The following is a 19,380-nucleotide window of genomic DNA, read 5'->3' on the forward strand; positions in this document are numbered from 1 at the left end:
ACATATTTTCACCGATATGCATCCATCCGCTGCATCTCAAAACAATAATCTCAAACCAGCCACCTTTATATGCACTTGCGTCCTTGACAAAATAAAAAAAAAAAAGATAAGAAACGTTTGCATGTATGAGTCACTGAATGGAGCATGTGGGGCTCTGGACCCTTCTGCAGAACAGATGGTAGCATTTCCTCCAGCTAGATAAATACTTCACATAGGGAAAACTGCCAGTGGGACAGAGAGGGGCAGGCTTCCAGACAGCCTGGGACGAGAACAGCGTGACCAGAGTAGACCCCAGGAAGGTCAGAGGGATGTTCAAATGGTCTAATTTTCTCAAATGCTGTGATATAATTAGGGCAACCATGACTCATTTTGTGGGAAAAAAAATAGAATAGAATGTTAATGGAGTGTACTTTCCTGCAGGTGCAGCTGTGACTGGTTTTATAATGATATGGAGATTTTTACACGCATTAAATCTTCACTTCTGGTGCAAAAGATAAGCAATTTTAAAACCACAAACATTAATAACAGCCTCAGGACCTCCGGATAGTTCTCGAAATATTTCAAGAATACATTTAACAAACCTTAAAGCCAAGAATAACCACAAGGAACTGTGAGAAATAAGGACTTCCCATCTTTTTGGAAGCAAAATAGTCGCATAACAAAAAAGGAAAGGACTAAAGCCGGCTCGTAGAGGGCCCTCTTATTTGTGTGGGCTGATCGACACGCCGCATGAATAAATAATGAAGGAATTACTTGGCAGACTAAAGTTGTATTGATCTGGAAACTGAAGCAACATCAATCAGAATAGCCCGTTTGGTTAAATGGCTGTGTAAATTGAACTGCATGATGATACCTAATCCCACCTTTCATCACAGTTTAGCATGTTCACTGGTCCACGCAGGGAAGGTTTTTAAGGATAAATGCAAATTTTACACCATTTTTACCACCATTTGGACTTGGTTGAGGATAAAACAACGTGGTGTTGTCACCCACTTTGGCAGCGCTTTTTCAGATGCTTTCCAGCACAGATAGCGTTGTTGGCGCCCGCCCATCCCTGAGCCACGATATCTGGAGCGTTTTCTAGATTTGGCTGCTCCGTGTCCACCGACAGAGAACATAAAAGCACAACAAGACCGCTGAATCCCCAGCTGACATCCGTGCCGGCTGTTCATGAATTATTCTCTGTCATTCCTGATGAATCCAACACCTAAAGCTTGTTTCTTTTTATGAGGGCGTTCATGTGACGTTAATGCCGCCCATTATTGTAATTTATCTGTTTGAATATTCAACTTTTAGGGCTTATATTTTAATTGCTCGCATACAGTGATTACATGCCTGCCTGTTGGTCCAAATTCAACACATAGGATGTGCAATGACAGAGAGAGAACCAACGCGGACACCTGGAGACAAAAATCTAAACTCAAGGACCAGCACAGCAGAGAATTAAGGTACTCTTGATATTAGCGTCACTAATTCGATTCAACTTGTGAAAAATTGTTCATTTTTTTAGTTATTATAGTGTCTGTCTAGAGCCACAGTGGTCTTGGAAGACCAAATCAAAGGGAAATCTTAAGATCTCACATCCAAGGCCCTAATTTACCTGGTCATCGTTGGTGTGGATGCACAAAATCAGAATAAAGACATCTATAGTATTGTATAAAATAACCTCAAGCTATATCACAAATTAGAATTAATAAAAGTTTTGTCATTTTAAAATTGCAACTCTTATATCTTAATAATGCTGACTTGTACTTTTGGACTTATACTACTGTTTGTGCACCTTCATAGCTAATTAGATGAACTCATTTGAAGTTACTAAGGCTAGCTGGACACGTCCCTCATTGAGGCTGCATCAAATCCTGACGCCGGACACTTGACGTGACAGCTAACACTCGGTTGATTCTATCAGTTCATCAGTTACCACGGAGTCTACAGCGTCACCCTGCAGCCGACAAGAGCCACAGAGGCTGGAAAGCGCCGCTGACGGTGCGTTTTGTTCTGTTTATGTGTACGTGTAAGCATTTTATGTGCTTGTGTTTGCACTGAAAGACGTTTTAGCCGCTGACCTTTCTGTGCCAGCGAAGCGTTGGGCTCGTATTTATCCACCAGCAGCTGGACCTGTTCTGCTTTGAGAGGGGGGTAGAGTATCTCATTCAGGCGAGGGTCTCGTTGTTTACAGTTGATAAACTCCGTCATCTGCTCCACCGTGAGGTATGGTCGACTCTTGGCCCCTCTGAGGAGAGGAGATAAGGAGGAGTTTAAAACAACAACAACAACGTTGGACTGTGGACTGAAGATGAAAGCAGGAGGAGATGATGGAGGAGATGAGGCGTAATTAAAGTGTCAACTAAAGAAATGTGGAGACGGAAACAGGAATGAGAAGGGGCACAGGATTAAATATTGTGTGGAGTAAATTACAAAAGTAAATTACAAAACCTGATTAAAATGCATTATGTCCCTTCCACTAAGTTATTATCGTTTCATCCTCCTGGCTGTAATGCCTTCTCACTTAACCGTGATTAAAATCTATGACTCTGACTGGGCCTGGCTGAGCCGGCATGCTGCCTCGGAGTCCCTCAGGGCCGAGGGGGGCGCTGCTTTGGCGTCACGAGGGGCCGCAAAGGCAGACTCCAGCAGCCACTGCTGGGGCGATTACAGAATAATTACAAACCACCTTCCTGTGCGGATTAACTGCTTATGATGACACTAATGGGCAGAAGCAGGTGTCTTATACCTGCAAAGAAATATTAATCTTTCATGTATTACACCTTCACTGATCTCAGGCTGCCTGTCGAGGGCGACACTGTTTCAGGGTGTTTAGCACATTACTTCCCATCTGTAAATTACTGTGCTACTACTGCCGACAGTTTCGTTTTGGGAGGGGAGATGGAAAGGATGGTTGCTTCCCAGCAGAAAACCACAATAGAAGGGAACATTGGTTCTTACACTTCAGAAAAAATGTGATCCAGCTCTGATCGAGGGCAGATATTGCTGAGAAACATGTTGTAGACCTCTGGGGTAAAATCTTCTTGTGGGATGGAGTCATTCTGTGGAAGACGACAGCATGGATGGTCACACATACGTCTGCTGGAGCAGACTCCAAAGACAAAATACTGAAACATCTACAAGGAAAGTGGTCAAGACAAGCTGTAAAATCTGTCACGCTGCTGTACATGGTGCACTACTAAAGTCTGCACACCCTTGATTCCACCCTAAACACAATGAAAGCGCGGAGACTTGAACTGAAACGCCTTGACTGCAAGAACTGTATAGAGTTATCAGAGCCAAACAGGTGTGATGGAGGTGCAGCACGCTGAGCAGCAGGCAATAACGTCAGGACAGCAAGATGCAGAGCAGAGGCAAACACTGGAGAAGAGTGGGGGAGAAATAGGATGCACAGGGGGGAGGGATGGGCAGGTCAGGCCCGGCTGAAAGTCAGTGATTCATTGTAAAGACCTTGGTGCAAGCTCTAGCGTGCGCGCGCTGCTGCCGTGAGTGTTTAAGTGTTTGAAGGATTAACAGGACTATCATTTAGATGCAATTACCAGCAACAGTGGAACAACAGCAAATCCCATAAGACCTCCATAAAGCAACCCATTTTTATCTCCTGCACTCACTCCCTGTGCTAATTATCTATAGTTTGCTCTGCTGGTGTGTGTTTTTTAATCCTGTGTCTGTACGTATGCTCATCCTTGTCTGATCTAACGTGTGAACGTAGCGTGATAGAGAAGGCGGCCCAAAGTGCATTAGCAAGGAGTTGTTGCTGCCATATTTTGAAGCTGTTTGCTGAGGTGGGGGAGTGTTTACAGCCCAGCGCATGAGGGGACAGCTTCTCCCCAGTGACGTCTAAAAGGGGTAACAATAAAACACATCCTGTCATCTCTATCGCTCCCACCAGAGCTATTCATTTCGACACTACAATGGCAGCGCTGATAGAACAGAGGTTATGCAGGCATGAAGAAAATAAGACCACAAAAATGCTAACGCTAAGATCTAAAATGGAGGAAACGTATGGACGATGCCCACTCTTCCTGAAGGGAGGTTGCAGTTTTCCAGGGCCGTCTCCACTCGTTTCCGGTCTGCAGAATACATTCTGAAGATGCTGCAAAGACAGAAAAAAAGCCTTGTAGGATTAAAAAAAGGATTAAATCACTGGATTAATCACAGCGTTTGCGCTTTACTTGAGAATAATTGATTTTTTTAAAGCAGAGAAATAAAAACAGACTCCAGAGAAAAAAAATGATAGTCACAACAACCTTGTATATAAAGCCACTGTCACCTCTTTAAAACAATTAATGGAGGCTGGTTATTTATCTGCACTTGGCTTGATTTGATCGACAAACAGTACATCATGTCAATAAATCTGTTTAATCAGGGCCCCACTACCCACATGTGGCCCACATGTGTAAGAGCCACACGGGTAGACAGACAGTGGCTGAGTTCAGTGTGAATGATCAAAAAGACAATCACAAATCTATTATAGGGTAATAATGTAAAAATAAAAAGATTAATTGCCTCAAATGAAGGCACTTAGCAGGAAATCAGAGGAGGAAAAGCAGCCATAAATAATCTTTACGGAACAACACATAACTAGCAGGAAAGAATTGCCCCAAATATCAACTTCACACAGGCAGTTTGTCTCATAATGAACAGCGAAATTAAATGGAATGATTTTTCTCTAGTTGCAGATCCAGAAATATAATACGGATGGAGAACAGAACAGCTACTGTATTGCCTGTAGATGAATACAAATATAAAAATGAACATTCACGCACTCAAGACGAGTTTAAAGCAAAATCTCCCACTTGAATGAAAATGAAGCTCTGGGAGTGAAGGAGGTGTTGTAATCTGGGAGCTGCAGCGAGTGTTACCATCATCACATTTAACGCCATCAGCGTGGTGAATAATAGAAAAACCTCAAACAACAGTCAAATTTGGGCTGTCTTGTTCATTTCGCTCCACAGAACTTCAACAGGAAAACATTTGCTGAGAGGAATTAAGAGGACCTCATATTATTCATCAGTCATATTGCAGCATGCTCTTCGCTTGAAAATTTGCACCCCTAAAAGTGTGGTACTGCTGCTAATCTTTTATCACATTTCCTTTTTTAGGACCATTTACCACTTCCATTCCAATCCATTACAACCATCGCCATTCTTTCCACGCTTGTCCCATCTCACCAGATTCAACGGTGGCAGTCCGACACGGCTGAATACATAAACCACACGTGATAAACTGATTGCAACGTCATTAAGCATAAACAGCCATCCACCATCTTTTTACCAGCCTGGTCTCCCTGAAGTTCTCATGCAATTTAATATTTTCCCTTCTTTTTTCTCTCTTCTCCAGATACAGGATATGTCTCGTTAATCCTTCGACGGCCTGGTTTAGCTCCTTTCCCATGTTTTATTCCAGTACACATGCACATGCGTACATATTAAATGAGATTTACTGCAGTGAACTCCAGACACTGCTGGCTATTTAGCCTTGGATGGCCTTAATTACATGTAAAGGTATGCGTGTGCGCATCCATGTGCGAATACTGCATGCTCTGCGGGATAGCATTGTCAAGCTGACATTAGTCAAGCTGACATGTCCTCCCAGTGAGGAGGTTAATTCCCTAAACGGCAAGGAGTGTCTCTCTTCCACTCTGTGATGACACCCACTGTTTCCCTCTGTGACTCTATGGGAGATTATCACACAAGTGCACAGTTGCTTGCCTGAAAACTGAATCTGAGCAGTCGTGATGGCGGAGGGGTTGGGGGGAGGCTTTACAAACAGCTTATAGCAAAATTTCTAAACGTGCCCAAATGTGTCGGGCACGGCACATACTGGCACATTTTGAGGGTATCTCTGGCGCTGTCTTTGTCTCCCACGTATCTTACACACAAGTAGATAAAAAAAGGGGAAATGAAGAGAGGATTTAATAAAGGCACAAATGGATACAGAGGATCTTCCTTGCAGAAAACACAAAAAAAATGTGTTGATCAATACTAGAGAAGAGAGCCGGGATGAGTTGCTTGTACTTACTTCTTGATGGGAATTCGGCCCTCAGGGTTTAGCTGCAGCTTCAGTCGAGTGTACCTGTATTAAACATGTCCACATGTTATCAAAAGCTTGTTTGTGTGGGCTATAATATCAGTTTTATTATTACAATATTTCAGCACACTGCAATAAAACACAAAGTAGAGCTTCGGTGCTGCGGCACCAACTGTCTGAGGAGCTCGTTGCACATGATGAAAATAGCTAGCTTTGTCAGATTGTGGCTAATCTCTGCAATCTTGGGCTGGTAGGAGCGGACCATGCTGCTAGCAACATAGAGAGATCTATAAATAGCTTAACTGCAACAGGAGCCTTCATTACAGGCTGGGCTTTAAGTGGCTTCTAGCTAATAATTAATATCCATTACGGTGTCCACTTTATGGGGCAGACTGGATGCCACAGGCAGAGGAACTGGTAATTGTAATAGTTAACTGGACCAGAATAGGTTTTTCCTTTTTTCTTTGAGGAAAGGGGGGAAAAACCCCAGGAGGGGGACAGAAAGAGAGGGTTTGGTGCTTCCTGGTGCATTCATCTGCCTTACGATGACCTGCATTATTTATCATCAGGGAAAATTCGACCAACCCTCTTTCAATGAATAGTTTCTCTTTTTTCCTGCCTCAACTTTTCTTTAATGCTAATTTAAGAATACCTCAAATGCTAAAACATACCATTGTTATTTTATTTATTACATCAGAGGATAGGGGGGTCTTGCACTCTTACAGGCCCTCACAGGCCGTTCTCTTGTCAACAGGAATCCACCGTGCTGTTACTGTCTCGGTGCAGCACTCAAGTTCACTTCTGGATCTGTCCAGATCAAAATGATGCTGCAAATGGAGGTCGTGATTCTGCTGACACACTATTCCAGCGAATCCCAGTGAAAGGTATACAGCTTTACGGAGCAGATGTGCGCTAAATTGAATGGCCATTGCAAAAAGAAACACAATCCAGAGAATATCCTCAGCCTAATTGAATTGAACTGATGAGAACATTTGAGGAGACACAGTAATGGCCTGTTTCCTGTAGCCTGGAAAGTTCTCCATCTAACTCCCCTGCCCTAAAAAATGTATTACAGCTTTAACAGCTTGTGAGCCTGAGAATAACCGACATGTTGAAGCTCATCTACTGAGAGGAAGTTCATCCATGTTTTAGTAGTGGCTGTGCTACAAAGAATCGCCTTATTTGTCAGCAAATGGCACACAGCAGCTGGCGCTGTGAGCGGATAGCACGGCTGTCAAACCTGTGTGACTCGATTTCATTCAAATCCCTGTGCACTTCGTGGTCAATGGCGGATTTCATTGTCTCAGAAGTCAATATGGCTCCTCGGGGGAGTGAGTTAATGGCTTCTGTTCACAGATAAACATCAGGGAAGCTGGGAGTTGTTATGAGCAGAGCTGAGCATAATTTTTTTAAATGTAGATTTATATTTAGTTGCACTGCATGAGCTTCACCCGGTCAGTTATATACATGTAAATCAGCTGTGAAGCACAGAGCAACATAGCAGCTCAGAGCAGAACAATAGGAATTTGATGAAGACAGCTGTTACATGCAATTATTACAAAAGATTATGGGTACTGTGCGAATAATTGCTGGTAATAAGGGTCTTTCTAGACACATGATGCATTGTCGGGAGGTAAAAGGTGATGGTTAATATAGTAGCGAGGTTAAATTGATACCCTTCCAGCCGTTACACCTGGTGATAAATCTGTGTTTGTGAGTGATTTCCAGTCTCAAAATAAAAGGTTTTTAGAGACTCAATGCAACAGGGGAAATAAGAAAGACAGTAAAAAATAGGCAGCCAAACCCAATGATTCTTCTGGGCACCCTTTTTACAGTATCACAGTCAAAATAGAAATGATGCATTGGGGCATTAACAGGGCATCAACATTAAGAGTGCCATGTGGTGGCATATTGACAGTAACAGCATCACTGAATAATGGCAATAAAGCACTGGTGTGGAACACATCATTTTCAGTTGTAAATAGACTGTGACTGTAAAATGATGGATATCAAACAACCTAGAACAGTAGGGAGTGATCAAAAATCTACCAGGAGCAACTGCATTGCATTTTAATCCAGCCCGTCAATGGAGAAACTGGATTTGGCACCAAAAGGGGCTCAGATCAGGTTCTGAAACGTGTCAACGATGCGATTGTGTAGAGCTTCTGACAGATGTACTCGCACACAGAGGAAAGGAAAATCCCGCTAAGATGCAGAGCAAAGTTCATGAACTTTCACACATTTCCAGCTGTTTTATTTCTCTCCCGGCGCTCTTCCTGTCTGCTTTCCCCCCTCTTACGCTCTGCACCAATGGTACAGAGGTACAGTGCCCTTTGTAGGCTCAAAGCCTCAGGCTGCCTTGTGGAGCTGTGAAAAGCAACATCATACCTCTTTTTTAAGTTTGTGTTTAAGCAGAGCACGGCCCATATGGATTTGTTGCACATATATGTGATCCACGTGTTTATTTACAGCTACGTAGGTGCGTTTGAAAAAAATGTCCTATGTTGATTTGCTTTTTTCCTGCTGTTGCCTTTTCCGTGAAACACAAGACAAACATGATGTGACAACCTTTTCAGAGCAGACCTGATTTGCATTTTCCTCTCAGGATTCATGGGGTAAACTTTGAGTGACTCATGCATGAAAGCATGTGTTTGTGTGTTTGGATGACATACGCTTTCTCGAGGCATGCCTCTCGGGATGTGTTCTGTACCAACAGATTAGATGCGAGGTTGAAAAGTTCCTCTGCCCATTCCTGCAAAGAAGTAAAATTTAACTGTCTGTAAATATATTTGAATGCATAATTGGTCTACACGTCATCGCTCTGAATATTTACCTTGGCTGTTTCCTCCTGGAAGGCCATGAAGTTCAGATAGGTGATGTTGACCATGTCAGGTCCAGTCACCACTGTCAGCATCCTGTTCTCCATCTTCCCTGCCAGGGTGCTGACATCCAGCAGCTCCCGCAGCTTGGCCTCCTGAGAACAAAACAAAGACAAAAAAAAGCTGATCAAACATATAATAGTTAAACAACTGAGGTCCCGACCGCTGAGGAAATAGGATACAGCTTTGAAATGCAAATGACCATGTCATGGCACTGAAGTCAGACAAGAGGTGCCAGAGTTTGGTGTGAAAGCTGACTTCTGTGATTAATGAAGGGTCATTTGTTTGGGAGAGAGGGCGGCTCAAGGTGAGACAGCTCCAGGCCTCAGTTAATCCTGGTGCCACCAGAGGATTCCATACTCCAGAGCATAAAAGCAGCAAGCAAGCGAGACATGAAAATGTGCTCAGACAGAGGAACATGTTATGATATTTTAAAACACTTTTCCTTAAATATAAATCAATTGGCTTTGAGAGAGGCAATTGTTGGGCTTGCTGTTATTTTCCAGCTTTCATTGTCTATGAAATTCAGCGAGCTATATAAGGGTGTTTTGGAGACAAAACACAAGCTGCTCTCAACTCAAAGGAAAAGGAAACTAAACCTCGACTAATGCGGTGCAAATTTATTTAAGCAGCTCATCTTTGGTGTAAAACATATGAAAAGCAAGTATAAAAGCCTCTGAGGTCCAAGACAGGAATAATAATGAACTTCTTCTCTCCTTTGCGGTCCAGTACTCAAGCGCCATACAAAATGGTTGCTGCAGCTTAATTAACACAACAAAAAAGGGCTTTAAAGCATTTAGCAGCAGAAGCAAATGAGCTCCCTCTAATTTAACCTATCAAACAAAGCGCATTGGTGCCCTGTGTCACGATGATGAATGTCCTCTACGTGTTCCTCACAATCCTGATCAAATTGTGGAAGGTGCAAATGATCACACTGAACTTTTCGGAGACTGCGCATTCCCCCTGCATCCCGGAATTTATCACTCATTGGTATTTGTAGAGGAGTACAGGGCCACATGACTCACTGCGCCCATTACACAAATCGTTGATTTCTACTGGTCTGGGATCTGCTGATGAGTCACGCTGATTCTGTGAGAGTTGCACCGTCCAGAGCCTCACCACCAATCAATCGAAAACAAAGTGCTGACTTGAGCAAGAATCCATCATGATCCTCTTATATATTCAAAAGGGCCCCACCCACATCAACCAAGGGATAAAAAACACTTAACTGGCTAAAACCCGTCATACCCAAATTATCCTGGGACGCTTTGGCACACTGTCAAAGGCAAAAAGGCATCCGAGACCAGCAGAGATGACGTCTCGATGCATATTTCATATCTCGCAGTGAATCAACATCAATGCTATTGATGCTATTGTTGCCATTAGCTGAGCTAACGGCTCATCTTCTCGTCAGTGGTCAGTGCAAAGACGACCTGGGAGGCAACCCACAGCGCCAACAGCACATCAGCTGGAGAAGTTTCAGCAGTAATGAGGGATAAATGAGCTGATGATGAAGAGAAGGGCAATAAAGACAGCAGCCTATAAGGAGGGAAAACTTACAGGCTCCTTACAATCTGAATGTGATGCTGTTGTGAGTGAGTATTATGAGAAGTCTCTATCAGCAGCTGCCGTGTGGGAACGTTTCTCGATCTCTAGTGCTCGGGTGGAACTGCACCTACAGGAAAAGACTTCCTCTTTTAACATTACTTACTACCTGTCTACCTGTTTCACACTCAGCCAGGCACCAGACAAAGAATTCAAATTGGCAAAGGGAAACACACAGGTCATTAAACCTGCAGCACCCGTGCAGACGCAAATCTATACGTGTGCAAACTGCGCTCAAGTAAGAACAAATCAGGATGCAGCCACGATTGAATGCACATGCTGTGGAGCCCAGATCAAAGGAAATGCCAATATGAATGATTGATGCAGACTCTGCTACCTACGCACATGCCACCAAACAGTTGCCTTTAATCACAGGTTCCTATGTGTGGGTGACGTGAAGGCAGATGCCACACGATCCACTTTAGAAACACGAACGGGTCGGGCAGATGAAGCAGAAATGTTGCAGTTCATGGTCTTTGTGGCGCACAAGGTTGCTTGAAATAAATAATACATAATAGATATTTAAAAAGTGACCAATGGCCAGATCAATGAAGGTGTCTCTGGTGGAGATATTGATGTTACAAGTTTTTTTGTGAGATTGAAAAATGGCACATTAAAAAAACGAAAGACAAGAAACATGATGATATTCTCATTCTGTACACAAGTGCACTTTGGTGCCTTGGTGTCTGTGTAAATAGGTAACTATTTACTGTTGCATGAAAGAGTGTGTGTGTGTATTGGCTGTCACAAGTGCTAACTTTTTATCAACCATAAGACTAAAAGTCCACAGAGCATTTCGCCCAGAGCAAAGCTAATTTGAGATCCACTCCAGGCGATGCAGTCATTTATTTAAGAAGGTCACGCTGCATTTACAGAGCATGTTTTAAACATTGGCTGCTTCATACTGTAAACCAGACAGAGGAAAAGAGCCCTAAAACCTTGATCCCATTAGAAATGGAAGCCACTTTTTCTGGCAAATAATAATAAAAAAGTACACGATATGGAGTTTTGGACATCACATTCTTCGAGTATACAGCTACCAGCATCTGTTTGGGTTTTATGTCCTCTTATGCAAATGATGCTGACATCGCTGCATCGGTGTCAATGGGGAAGTGGGAAATGAGGGCACTTAAAAACAACTGCAAACACACATTTACTCAGCCCCGCAGCTACATGGTTTGAAGAAGCTGTGTGGTGAAACACACATAGCCAAGTAGACTTACAAACAAAGAAACTCAAACTCTTTTTAAAAACTCAAGCTTCTTAGCCTCACAGTGGGGAATTTCAAAGCAAGGTGAATTGCTGCTGCAGGGTGACACCACCATGTTCAGTTCTTTAAAGCGCTTCTACTCATCAAAGGGTCTTTTTAATTCAGCATCAACGGCAGAAGCCTCACACGTCCCAATCTTTAAGCGGTCAACTCATCTTACGGCTTTATAGTTCAGAGGTTTAACTTAAAACCACAACATTTTCGGGGCTAAGGATATTCAGTGTGTACACACTGAGGACAAAGTCTGAGGACAAATACCACACATATGCTCACAAACACAACTGCATTGTTAAAAATGATCAAAGAATGTCATGGAGAGGAGCTGGGGATAAAATGGAAGATGTGACGGAATCAGAGAGACGGATCATAAGGGAGCCTTTGATTCTGGGGCATCCGTCTCCCCATGCCCTGTTATCCTCCTCCCACTTTTATCCCCTGATCTGCAAGACTCTGTGTCTCTCCTACATTTTATTCCTCGCCCACATGGTCATAAGTCAGTGTAGCACTCGTGTGTCAGCGGATGCAGACCACCATGGTTTCACAAGGCCAGGAGCAAAAGGTCAGGGCTTCATCAGTCAGCTGTCATGTGATGTATCGCTGACCACAGTATGGATGGAAGAGTGCACAAACTTGGATTTTTATGTGAGTCTCTGCAACAAAGCCAGAGAGACTATGGGAAAGTAGTCTGATGCTGTTTGTGTGCACTGCAATGATGCAAAATAACTTAAAATGCCACTTTTTTTCTTATACTCCATCTGGTTTTCCTGTAATGAAGCTGCTTTGGCAACCGTCCATAAATAAAGCATCAGTAAACACAAAGGAGGAATGCTAAGCGGTGTGCTGAGGCTATGTGTAGACAGGGAAAACATATTTAAACAGTATTTGCCCTGCACCAGAAGATGAGGAAATAGCTTTCTTTGAATTTCTGGTATCTGATTAAGGGTTTAGAGTATCACACAATCAGATTACAACATTTGTTCAGCTTGAAAACACTTTTTTTCAACAAGAATATTACTGATGTTTGTGTGTTGAAGCAACAGTCCAGAAAATGTGTGGGAGGCTGCTCGCATAATCTTAACTAGTCCATCTTCTCTATCTTCAACAGGGGCATTTCAATGACACTCCAAAGTATTAAATAAAATGAGAGGTGGCGGGTTGACGGCGGGGAGTTCAGGAAATTCAGAAAATGATTATTCCCTTAATTTTAGTTTGATGATGTGCCATAAAAATATTATTTATTGATTTGACCCTTCTGCCAGTTGGATGTGCAATAATACGATACCCTGTGGTTCACTTTTAGGACGACTTCTTCCATTCTGCACATAAAAATCAATTTGTGCTTCTGCACCATTGAGCAGAAACTCATCCTTCATTGGGAACAAAGACATGTTGACAGCAGTTAACTTCCACCTGAATAGCTTGAATTGGTCACATTGGAAATGTCAGCACTTCCAACTATCCTGCTGCAACCCCTCTCTCTCAGTCTTTATTTATCTCTTTCTCATGCTTGTGAGGGTTTTATACTTCCTACAAGAAAACTACTGGACCCAACTGTCCTGTCACAGTCAGGATTCGGGCAATTGATTTGGGCCAATTGATCATTTTTAATTGATCGCACAAACCGTTTGATGGACCTTCATGCTCATTTTTTAAATAATTTGATACTAGTTGCTACAGGCTTTAATAAAATGTCTTGGTGAGTGTACAAGATCATCATAAAACTAAACTTTACTCAGTGATTTACTTGGTGATCTGCAAAGCCAACGCGTAAAAAGTATCTTAGGTTAGAGCGGCAATGAAATAATATATTTTTTGTGAACAAAGGAAACAAGCGGAGATTCTATTTTGTTTCACAAAACTATAAAGACCCTTATACTTGTCTTTTGAATAAATTATAATGGTATGTTGGTGCTGAAAGACATGTTTAAAGTCCATTTTTGAAAAATCCATATTACTAAGAAATGTTATTATACTATTTTTAAAATAGAAATGCGGGAAAAGGTTGGAATCTTTGCTAACAACTTCCTCTTCCCTAATCACAATGCAAAACCACAATGAGATGAGGCCAGTTTAACAACCCTTTCAGTCTGAGATCAATAACACCAAAGAAATAAAAAGGCATATTCTTGCAAAGTCCAGAAATAAAGAAACCCTGACATCATTTAAGAGGAAACTTAACATGGCAGAACACGGCTCATGTGAGGGAGATGCGTCCAACTTTTTCCCCCTTTCTCTCACTTTCTGAAACGCAATAAATATGTATGCATGTACATATAGCGTGTACACACTTGTTGCATGTGACTGCATGACTGATGAGAAGCCACTGTGTGAATCATTGTGAAAGAAAGACGGAGAGACAGAGAGGGCAAGGGGCAGGTTTGATGAGGTGGAAGGAGTGTACCTGGCATGCACTTGTTCTCTCTGGCTGAGTTCACATCGAGGAGACAGGGAAGCGGTGGCACCGAGAGGAAGGAGCTGACCTCAGATACACCACACACACCAACTGGAGAAAATAATCAGCCACTCTGACTCACAAGCTCAGCATTTCTCTTCAACGAGCAGAAGTGGGAGTGCAGTGCTGTTAAAAAGTCTGTACTGGAATGTCGGTAAATAATTCCGACGCAAATGAGAAACAGTTGCGACATGATGAAACTTGCTTATTTTATGATTTCTTAAAGGACAGTTGCTGCACCTGAACATACCATGGGTGTTTTGGTCATCACACCAAGCATCGCTCTACAGAAGTTTCTCATCAATTTAAAGTTCACAAGCGTGGGTCTGTTAGAGACACCCATCGATTTTCAGTCTCTCAAGGTTGGTAATAACGAATAAAAGATCCGGAACACCAGAAACCAACAAACCTGCAGGTGCATAAATACAGTAATTATCCTGTAGAAATGCATAAGCTCTAATTTTGCCCAGGCAGGCCTGGGCACACGTACATTGGTGACAGCAATTGGTACATACAGTACAGAAGAGAAACACATGGAAGCAACACATGCACATGCACTGGCATAGAGAAAGGCACAGATGCATGTGCACCCACACAGCCTTTAATAAACACGGTTGGTGCTGCGACGAACGGAAATGGATTTGTTGTCCATCTTTCAGACAGACAATGAAATTTCCTCCTATTTTCCTCTCTAAGTGACTCTGTGGAGATGGACGCTAATAGACGTTAATAAAATACACCCAAGAAGACACAAACATTGCGTGTAATTCTCACAATTTGTGAGTCCCATTTCACAGCTAGAGAAACGCTCGACTTGTCAAGGCGAAATGCTGAAAATAACAGTGCTCCTAAACTGCCAATAACCCCAACCCCCCCCCCCCCCCCTCTTTTCATCAAAAGAACCCTGTGCCTATGAGGCCTTTTCATGCGGTACACTTTGTTGTCCTTCCTGCTGCTTTCTAACGTGGATATTTCACAGCCTGATTTCACTTTCTGTTCTGCAGGCGAACCCTTTTGTTCCCCCAAAGCGGCCTCACGGCGCTGGCATCCTTCCCCTACCGAGAAGTCACATGGAGCGAGGCTCTGCAGGGAAAATGTCCACAGTGGGGTCCAAGAGTAAATAATTTATGAAGGTCCCTGTTGGCATGGTGCAGCCTTGGAGCTGTGGATGCTCTGCCACTGCTGCTGTTTCAAGGAAGGGGCATATGTTCTTTCCTTCTGGCAGTTTCCATTCTTGCCATCTATTCCTGATGCCATACTTTTGGAAAAAAAAAAAAACCCAACTTGCAACATTCTTTTTACTCTGAGGGTGACGCTGAGCAGAGCTGAATGCCAGTGCCATCCATAATAATCCTGACCAAAATGGATTTAGCTGGTGAATCTCACAAGAATGAGCATGACTCATGCAAAATTTCCGTTTTTCTATGATTCTACGGTCTGGTCAGGTCTTCTCAAAAGAAACAGCTGATTAGCAGCAACAATGTCAGACAGACGGATGAAAATATGTTTTCATTTGTATAAACAAGCCTAATTGGATCTCTGAAGAACTCAGCAAACATCACACCATACTAATTTTGATTTATTATCTGTATGTAATCATTTAGCCTTCTGCCATCATTACTTTGTTGTCGTGCAGCGAGCCTGTTGTTCCTTCACCAGCAGACCATCTGCCAGGCCTGGCGATGCCAGTTACCCAAAACCAGCTACCCCCCCTCCCCGCGCATAACGTCCCGTTCAGTATGGCACCTGATCCGTTACCAAATGTCGAAACCACCTTTTAGATGTTAAACATGCGCACATGGTCATCTAATCCCAGGGTTTGTACTTGATCTGTGGACAGCCAATTTCGAAATGGCACGGCATTAATAACAAGCGTGATGATAGGAATCAACACACTGATGTGTTACGAGCCTCTGTGCGTGATTGCCTTTGATACGCTGTGACTGAACTCTGATAAAAGATGATTATCGGTCCATGGTTATTCTGTGCCAGACAACAGAAGCACCAGGTTTAATTAGCCTGTCTCGGTTTCCAATGACAGGTCAGGAGATGTGTCTAGACAAAATGCCTGCCGCATGATTAGAAAAAAAAAGGCAATCCAGAACAGCTGATTATCTGGGGAACCTTTCACCCTGCTTTTTTTGTAGCTGCTTGCAGACATTTTTCCTTTATTGTCAAACCTTCACAGAATTAACTTGGATAAGTCTCTGTTTGAGGATAATACTTTCCAAAGGTGCCACAGGTGTGCAGTGCTGAATGTTACTGGTGGAATGCACGTTATATAGTTCACTATTATTACCGGTTGTGTCTTTTTATTCATGCTGCAGACAGAAAGTTGGAAGCATGAAAATGAATATCGGTGAGATTTATTGTTTGGACTGTGTGCACTGGGACAACACTGAGCTGATAAATGTGACACCTCTAAAGTAAATTCATGCTCTGGACTTTGTACATTGAGGAAGCTGTGGGTGTGTGAGAATGGCCGAATGTGTCACTGCAGAGGGTTGTGTGAGTTTATGGGCTGTTACCTGCGTGTTACGGATCAAACAGAATGCTTCTGTTTATTATTTATTGTTTGTCCTAAAGGGAAATTAAAGACATTAGTGTAACTGCAGAAGAAGATCATAGAAATAAATATTGTTAGTTCAATCTACGACTTTCTGAAGCTGAGGTTTGCTCGTGGATGATTTTCCTTAATTTCTAAATACATCAGAAATATATAAGATTATAGAAATATTGATATTTTCTCACACAGTAGGTAAAAAATGTAATCAAATTCAAGGTAGCTCTGAGCATATAAGGTGGTTCTCCTTGAGGTCTTAAGGTTGAAGAAACAAAACCATATAAGAGATATGTTTTGGAAGAATCTAACAACTAGCCTACTGTTAAGTGCACGTGTTCTCCTGAGAGCATGGTGAGAGTGTTGGAAGAGAACCGACATTCCGGCCCAAACAAATGCTCCGAGAATAATAATGGATCTATCTGAAGAGACAAATGAAAGTGAAATTACTCAAGAAAAAGCTGCCCTAGGTTTGTGCTCTCAGACACGTTCGCCGCACACAATTAAAGCGGAAAAACATAAGAGAATAAAAATCTGCCATCTCCCACCAATTGCTCTGGCAGGAAATAATCTAAAGCAGCGGCTTGGTCGGCAGCACAGCAGCATTTTCTTTACTGACGCCTCTCAGATTTACTTCCGAAAACTAATTAAGTCCTTGGCACGCTTGTGAGCTCGGAAAGGATAGTTAGCGGGAGTAAAAAAGGTCACCTGTCTTTTTTATGTCTTCGGATTAAACCCAACCCCCCCAACCCCCATCATACACACAGACATTCCTGTGTAATATGTCCCCCAATGTCACCTCTCTTATTAATGATGTTAGGAGCTGAATAATTTCACCACAGCAGCAGCAATCAGGTCCTCTCTTAGTCTGGCCCTCATTCACAAAACGGCTAATTTCTGTGTCTGCTAAGAATAAACTGATAATAAAACCGAGATGGGAATCATGTAAGAGAGAGCGATCATGCTCATTTAACTAAAAAGATAAATAGTAAAGCCTCAGAGCCCATCTGTAGGTTTATTTTACTGAAACTGTGGCTCAGTTTTTTTTTCAAATGATGTCATATCTACAATCTAAACGATCAATGTTCATTAACATTTCTGCTGCTATTTTTGATAGTTGATAAATTAGGGCTGATTAGAAGTTTCAATCGTAGGTCCTTTCACACATTTGCTTCAAAAACTATCATCTCTGGAATCTTGAAAAGAATCTTTCAGTGGAATTAAAATAGAAACGGCACTAAGGTTCCATAAAAGATGCATCTTTGCTCAATTAGGGGCTTACTGGAAAGGCAGAATGAATGAAATTGAAAAATGTGTTATGTGTTTTGGCAAAAATTCATATTTGACTTAACTGTTCAACAGAAACAACATTTACTCCACTAAGACAAACTCCGACATTGACGAAAACATTTTTTTTCTCCCTAATAAAAGTTTAATGGAGCGGCAAAGATGGAGAAAGCAGAGGTGTGAATTTTTCGAGATGGCAACAGAAATAATTAGTGGTTGATGTGATCATTTCTGTCACCTCTATCTGCTCCTATGATTCACAACGACTTCGGTTTATGATGGTCCTCTCAGCCTCCTGGTTTCCATAGTAACATACCTATCAGACAGCGCACAACCACTTAAGATTAATGTGCAAGATGTACTGTATATTTTTGAGTGGCACAGCTGTCTTCCTTTTTCATTTTACCCTGCTGCCTCCAAACCCTGACAAGCATTGGAAAATGGAATGGAATGGATCGGAATGTTGGATCAATGAGACTATAATATTAATTTCTTGCTTATGAATACAACAATATAGGTTGTGAGTTAAATCCCATATGTACTCAAACACCTCTGCACAAGTTAATGATTTTTTTTTTTATCCTACCTGATTGCTGCAAAAGAGATCCTGGTTCAATACTGACTGTGGAACACTGAGGATCCCACATGGAAAAGCAGCTAGAAAGCGACCAGGATCAGTTGATAGTAGGAATGCTGGACACTGACTGATAGTAAGTTAAGAGTCAGCGTTGTATTCAAGTTACACTTAATATTCATGCTGCTTCACTACGCTGATCCCAGACCAAAGTGAAACCAAAGTCTGTGTGAGGATTCAACTCTTAAACATCGTTTGGAATAGTTAGCACTCTTAGTGCTCATTGCTATTTGTTAAAATGTCATTCAAAAGTTGTACACACATGTTGCTGTGACTTAGTCGGTCAAAGTCTAGTAAACAGGAGATCCTGGGTTCTAGTCCCAGCAGTGCCTCTATCATTTATTTCTAGCAGTGAATAAAATGCTCTCAGTGAGATTATATTAGCTTTGATTATGCTGAACGCAACAAACTACTGTTGACCAACAATGGTTTCATTTCCTTACGCATTTTTCTATCGCACCCATGTCCACCCAGATGAGCTGCACTCTTACCCCATGTCACACAACATAGAGACTCTGCTGGGACTCTAACCTGAGGTCTTTTGTTTCCTAGATATTTAGTAGAAATCTGCTTAGTTAACAGGAAGTAGACATTTGTGTCCAATTGTGGGTCCTAAATTGCAAGACCCTCAGTTATGGGTTAGGATTACCTTTG

At 42.2% G+C, this 19,380-nt stretch overlaps 1 protein-coding gene across 2 annotated transcripts in view; it reads right to left on the reverse strand.

Annotated features, from left to right (window-relative positions):
• Nucleotides 1-19,380, reverse strand: part of LOC130516591 (1-phosphatidylinositol 4,5-bisphosphate phosphodiesterase beta-1) — a 68,858-nt gene that overhangs the window by 22,201 nt on the left and 27,277 nt on the right. For both annotated transcript variants that reach the window (XR_008947529.1, XM_057017753.1), the window contains exons 4-9: nt 8,873-9,013; nt 8,712-8,791; nt 6,031-6,084; nt 4,027-4,102; nt 2,947-3,047; nt 2,067-2,233 (exon numbers count right to left, since the gene is read on the reverse strand). Coding sequence is in view for 1 of the 2 variants with exons in the window: in XM_057017753.1 (XP_056873733.1) it covers nt 2,067-2,233; nt 2,947-3,047; nt 4,027-4,102; nt 6,031-6,084; nt 8,712-8,791; nt 8,873-9,013 (619 nt within the window). In the remaining variant the exon portion in view is untranslated. The remainder of the gene's footprint in view (nt 1-2,066; nt 2,234-2,946; nt 3,048-4,026; nt 4,103-6,030; nt 6,085-8,711; nt 8,792-8,872; nt 9,014-19,380) is intronic.

This window comes from Takifugu flavidus, chromosome 19, assembly GCF_003711565.1.
Source record: "Takifugu flavidus isolate HTHZ2018 chromosome 19, ASM371156v2, whole genome shotgun sequence".
NCBI lineage: Eukaryota > Metazoa > Chordata > Actinopteri > Tetraodontiformes > Tetraodontidae > Takifugu > Takifugu flavidus.